Here is a 6,575-nt window from a genome sequence, read left to right as displayed (position 1 = left end):
TATCCATGCTGTTGATTCATAATTTTGACTATGTATGGTTACTTTATTTATCAAATCAGAATAAAGCTAGTAACCTATCCTTGATCAAAACACTAACAAATCAGTGTCCTTCCCGGCAGTAAACTGAAAAATTAAACTTCCATTGTGATCTTCTCATCTATAAAAGAAAAGACAAAGAAACTATTGAGCGCATGCACTGAATAACTGCTCGTAAACCTATTGGTGGGTTCGCGTTCGGAAGCAGCGAATCAGAAGCCAGAGAAGGCAGACTGAAGCGCTTCATAGGAGTGGCGCTGTGAGTGTGGTGCTTCAGAGGAAATGTGGATCTGTTCGGAGTACACACATACATCCACTCAATTAGCAGCTCATTACAAGCCTGTTGTGGAGTCGGTAGTGTGTGATTCATTACGTCGCTTGCTTAACGACGTCACGCACTGCGTTAAAGAAGAAAAACCCGGGACAAATTCGCTGAATCAACGTGTGCAGGTAAACTTGACTCTTTTCTTGTCTTTGTATGCACCATTACGGAATAACATAACTCTACGACATCTGACCAAGTCCATTGCAATTTGCAAACCAATTTAATGCCAACCACTTAGACCCATGCCTAGACTGCGTCTTTGGACACGGAGAGGAGCGATGACCGAAGTGCGCTTAGACTATTAATGGTCTGATAGGCCTACATTTTAATATTAACCCTAGTCTCTTGATGTGACTTGTTTTTGGCTAATAGTAGTCCAAATATGCTCACCGTTTTGTTAGATGTGCGAAGAAAATAATAAATCAACGTTTTGTTATGGGTTAATATCTGCTGTATAATCAAAGCCTAAATCGTATCAATTGGATTGTTATATGTCCTTGTCGACAAAGACGTTCATCAGTTTTATTACGAAACGTTTTAGTTTCCTTTTTCTATTTAAGCTACGTTTGTACAAATTTAGAAGTAAAAAAAACTGGGCTATTCTTTTTTTGTGTTATAGTTTTCTTTTGGGATAATGCCTTTTGTTTTAAGACATTTAGCTCAGGTAAAATAACACTAAAACGGATAATACAATTACAATCTATGATACTGCTCATGCTTTAAAAGTAAGTTTAAACTATAATTAAAACAATGCACGTTTGAGATGAATGCATAGGCCTAATGATTTCGGATGTTATGGGAGTTTTCTCACATGATGATGTTGAGTGACCCTTTGATTCAAGTGCCATCTCAACGCCCGTAATGATATTAATAGTCTGACAATATTTCATATTTGTCTACAGACATAAACTGGGTGTACACACAGCCAGCGGAGGATTCGGGCAGTCATGTCAGACAGCCCCGGTTGCGAGTTTGAAATCGACGTAGAGAGCCTGGAGACAGAGAGTGACGACCCAGCGGACTCCTCCAGCCGCCCCGGCTCGGCGGCGCTCCGAGAGGACGAAGCAGACGGCGGGAAGGGCGACGACAAGCCGGGCCCTAGCGGCATGGGGGAACAGAGGAAGCTCAGCCGGACGCCGAAGTGCGCCCGCTGCCGCAACCACGGCGTGGTGTCCTGCCTGAAGGGACACAAGCGCTTCTGCCGCTGGAGGGACTGCCAGTGCGCAAACTGCCTGCTGGTTGTGGAGAGGCAGCGGGTGATGGCGGCGCAGGTGGCCCTGAGAAGGCAGCAAGCCACCGAGGTAGGCCCGGAGAGTGTGAGTGTGTATGGAGTGTGGAGCGTGGAGGAGTGTTGTGTTTTTAAATGCTGCTCACAAACCTTAAACTCTGTAACCTATACCGTTAACGTGTTGCTGCACTCAAGCGCAGCAAAAGTGAAGGATCAAATTAGAACCACATTAAACGTAATTTCAGTTTATTACACCTCCGTCAATACTGCTTTCCTGAGAGGACATACATGTAATTATGCTAAAAACACATACGATTAATAATAAAACAAAACACCGAAATAAGTCAACTCATAAGAAGCCCTCAAGTGTATTAACAAAGATTTCTCTGTCCCTTTTTAGAATCAGCAACAATTTAAGTCATGATCTTACAAGTCAGGGTCATTTTGCTCCCCTTTATTATTGTTATTTATCCACAAGTTATTTATGTGTTTATGTAATGACAGTTTGGTTGTCCCTCTGATTAATTTGCCTACTCTTATGCCTTACATGTGACTTAATTTAAACGTGAATACGAATTTGGTAATTCGCTTAAAGTTATCTTCTGACTGACTATTTTACTTTATTATTAGTCTTCCAATCAAACGTATGTTGATTTATTTATAGGAGTTGCAGTGCCACCATTAATAATCATAACAGGGTTGCAAAAACAAGCTTTTCTGGTTTTTCAACACAAACCTTATTGTTCAGTGTTAAATAACTTTATTTTATTTTTAAATGTACAGTAATACAACACCAAAGTCACTACCAGCCACTTAAAAATATACAGTTTTGTTTTTCCACCCAAAATTTAACTTTCGATATTGGAAGAAACTTTAGTTTAGTTTCATATTTAACTTTGGGAGTGTAGTGCAACAGATGTGTGGTTATGATGAATGAAGTTCTTTAATGTGTTATACCATTCTATTTGTTTCCCTGAATAAACATGAATCTTAATCAGTGGTTCTCAAAATGGCTTCTCATGATCCATGAAGGTTTTACTGAGACAACTGTTATTTTGACCCAGCAAATTATATGGCTACATTTCTAACTGTCCCGCTATTTATTATGTATTTCTGTTTTTAATTGTAAACAAACACAAATCTACCTAAAGCATCTGCTATAGCTGCCAGTTAAATTTAGTTATTTGAGACTGTCTGCAGTGAAGTTATGAACCATATAAGCTGCATGATTTAAAAAATGATGCAATCATGTTAGGTAAAACAACTGTTCAACCTGGCTGTAATTTCTCTTATGTATTTAACCTTTTAATAATATTAATATTACGATTTTGTGTTTGTTTACAATTTGTTGGTTGGCTTATTACTCATGTTCAATTGTTAAACACAGGGATCCAGCTTTAACATATTTAAACAAAGAAGAAAGTCACTAAGAAATACAAGAAAAACAGTAACATGACCCATATTTGGAATTGGATTAGCTGTGACAAATCAGGCATTTTTAACAGGATCAAGAAAAACATCCTGACAGCAGGTCTTCAATGTTTTGTTTTCTCTATTTATCAGGATAAGAAAGGAATATCTGGGAAACAAATTCCAGCAGAGAGGAGGACGATATATCAGCGACATATTCGACCGTCCACCATGCTTGCCAAAAGCATCCTCGAAGGTAAACAGCCAACAAATCCGACAAATAGAATCATGTTTTAGATCTTTCTGATCCTTTTTTTTTTGTTTCTCTTGGCTCATCCTCTGTCCCTGTTTAACCCTGATAAAACCTCAATTTCTCCTGGAGCTTGTCTTGGATTTCTTTCACTAACAACTCCAAAAGAGTGCTTACTACTAGTTAACATGCAACCAGTGACTTCAAAAAGCTATTCTGCTTGCTATGAGTTCACTCAATATCATCTCCAGCACTGCTAAAACATGCAAATATGATTTAATTATTGAATGTGATTTATATTTTCTTGCAACCGGAGGGAAAATTATTTTTGCAGTTTTGCATTTTTGTCAGTGTGAAAATTCCTGCATGCATTCGCTTTAATCCAACACACATGTGACTATCACATGCTTGAATTAAATGGTGCTTCTTTTCATGGCAGGATACCGTCCGGTGCAGTCTGACCCATACATGCCAGCCAGCCCGTCTCTCCCCCCGCCACTGAGCGATCGCATGAGGAAGAGAAGGGCCTTCGCCGACAAGGAGCTGGAAACCATCATGCTGGAGCGGGAGTACAAAGAGCGAGAGCTGCTGGAAAACAGCCAAGCGGCCTCTCTCCTCTTCCCTAACAGCATGGCCCACCATGCCGCAGAGTACAACTACAAGACGGCTTACTCGCCGGCAGCTCAGGTTGAACCCCAGCCCAAAGAGCTGTGCAACTTCCTGGGCCCTAACTGCCTGGATCTGTCCATGCAGTACCCCGCTGGCTCCGCCAACGTTGAGCTCATCGCTTCTAACGTCAGCGTGGCCACCACCTATCGCCACTACCCGCTGCAGCCATCGCGAGGGGGCTTCATGATGTGGCCCCGTGGTGCAGCCAACCTGGGCGACGCCCTGCTCTACCAGCAGTGCCTCTTTAATGCCACGGCGGTGCAGAACATGAAGCCAGGTGCAATGTGGGAGCCCAAGGTGATGCCTGACGAGAGCCATCTGCCAGAGCAGGAGGCTGCTAAAGTGGAAGGATCCCGAGCAGCTGCGGCGCAGGACTCAGCAGGCCCTCAGCGGGCTGATCCCAAAGCCCACGGTGTCACCCAGAGGGAGTCCTCAGCCTTCTCTCCACCCAATAGAAGCTTTGTACAGTCCTTCCCCAACAACTCTCATTCCCAAAACTCCAGCCAAGTCCTGAACAAGCTGAGCAAGGACAGCACTAAGCTTTCCGTGAAACTCAACTCCTTTCACTCCCTCATCCAGCACTCGCTGAATGAGAAAACCGGTGGCGGTGCCGGGCTGGAGCTCAGGGCTCCATACTCCAAAGAGCTCTTAGAGGAGGCCGCCCGAAAGTTCAGGGAGGGCTCCGCCAAAGACATTCAGGCTCTGAAAATCAGCAACAGGTACGCTAAAGACTTTCTGTCCAAGCCTGTGGGGACCAAGATGGCTTCTGGTGAGTCTTTGTCCTTCTCTGTGGAGGCCATACTGAAGAGACCCGCACCTGCCATGAGTCGAGCATTCCATTAATTTCTACTTTTCTTGCACTATAATCGTCAGGTTTGTCTCAGCTAGAGGATCAAACTAAATCCTGATCCCTGGCACTGCATCGGAAACTACACCAGTTAGAACATTTTTTTCCCCCTAATGTAATATTTATGTACAGTGTATTATATTTTACAAGTGCATGTTTTAATAACTTTATTATGTAGAGTATTTAAACATTATCCCAACGTTTTCCCCATGTCAATAAACTTTGAAAGACTGAACTCTTTCCATTAAAAGTCTTGTATTTCATTCTATGCTATGGGTTATGACATGTGTAGCTTGGAATATGCTTTTGTTTCGGTCAGAAGTTACTCTACACCCAATATTAAATCACTCCAGTTTTTACATTCATACTGAGAAAAACATACCAAACAGCAGGTATGGCATTAATAAAATCAGGCAATTGCTCAAACTTAATGTTTTACAATTTATCCATTAAAAAAAAATAATGTTTTCATTTTCACAATATAGAGTTACTCTTGCAGGATATAGAGCAAAAAGGCAGCAAAACATTTTATTTTGAAATAATAAATGTTTTAAGATTTACAAAATAAGTAAAGATATTCGGTTTAAATGTGTGTTGTTGGAAAAACAAATGTCCGACTGTTAATCATTAAAAAAAAATCCCCAAAAATGTAAAACATGACTAACTATATTGACAAAAATGTAATTGACATTACACATCTCATCATATTTGCTTTTGAAAGTTCTCCAGAAATGAGTGACTCCGTTATAATTTCGGGCCTTAAACCTGACATATTTTATATGAAATAATAGAGGATTTATTTTATAAACATCAACAAAAAGAGTTATTTAAAAAAAAAAAATGGACCTGGATTTAATTTCAGGATCCTTCACTAATCCTTGGTTCTCTGAATTAAGTCACTCTATCCTGCAAGCAAATATTTTTAAAGAACATTTTTTTTTCTTACTTTCCCTGAAGCTGTAAACTCAATCTAACAGAGCCATTAAAGGATATCAAAACACTGAAGCCTCGATGTGGACTACTATCATATCAGCCCATACATCTGTTCAAGATGCATCTCTCCACTCATTCCTTTCCACTTACGACTGTGTGTGTGTGTGTGTGTGTGTGTGTGTGTGTGTGTGTGTGTGTGTGTGTGTGTGTGTGTGTGTGTTTGCCGAAAGATATCTCAAACATGGGTTTCACATGAGCTGCAGAACACTGATGCGTAAGATAATGAACAAGACGAAAGAGTTTTCTGTTTTTTTAAACTAATTTGTCTTTTCTTTCTGTCAACAACGTTCACATTTCATCAGGCTGAACCTAACCCGAACCACTTTCACTTTATTTTTTACTTCTTCTATTTTTAAGCCCACTGAGACATCTAATTTCATGATGAGATTGTGGATGTGCGATCGTTTCAAAGAGTCCTGTTGCTGCTGTAATTTTATTTGGGCTGATGATGACATTTTGTGTCACCTGAGAAAGATCACATCATTTTAAGTAGCCTGTGGAGTCACTTTTTTTGTTCAGTGTGAAAGAGGAGCGGTGGAAATGCTCATATCTATTAGCTAAGTAAAAGTAGTAAAACCACAGTGCATAAATACTTTTGCTTCAATCATTCAAATTCAAGGTGAAGTACAAAAGTATTAACATTAACGTACCAAAGAACCAAAAGTAAATTTACTGGGGGTCAGTCCTTCTGCACTTTCACTTCTATCTTTCTAATAAAGGCCAAAAAAGAAAAAAAAAATTCCTCATTTCGCTGAGTGACACATTTCAGAATAATGTATATTACTATTTCCTTTTTGGATTATAATTATTGATGCAA

General features: G+C 40.3%; 1 protein-coding gene across 1 annotated transcript; it reads left to right on the top strand.

The window, feature by feature from the left end:
• The first annotated feature begins 301 nt into the window (after positions 1-301).
• dmrt2a (doublesex and mab-3 related transcription factor 2a) lies at positions 302-5,005 on the top strand. Its single transcript, XM_063896368.1, has 4 exons — positions 302-486; positions 1,264-1,662; positions 3,153-3,255; positions 3,689-5,005. Exons 2-4 carry the CDS (start codon positions 1,309-1,311, stop codon positions 4,759-4,761), a joined length of 1,530 nt encoding a protein of 509 aa, XP_063752438.1. The 5' UTR covers positions 302-486; positions 1,264-1,308; the 3' UTR covers positions 4,762-5,005.
• Positions 5,006-6,575: the final 1,570 nt, after the last annotated feature.

Source organism: Eleginops maclovinus, chromosome 12, assembly GCF_036324505.1.
Source record: "Eleginops maclovinus isolate JMC-PN-2008 ecotype Puerto Natales chromosome 12, JC_Emac_rtc_rv5, whole genome shotgun sequence".
NCBI lineage: Eukaryota > Metazoa > Chordata > Actinopteri > Perciformes > Eleginopidae > Eleginops > Eleginops maclovinus.
This window is presented reverse-complemented; position numbering and strand designations above follow the sequence as displayed.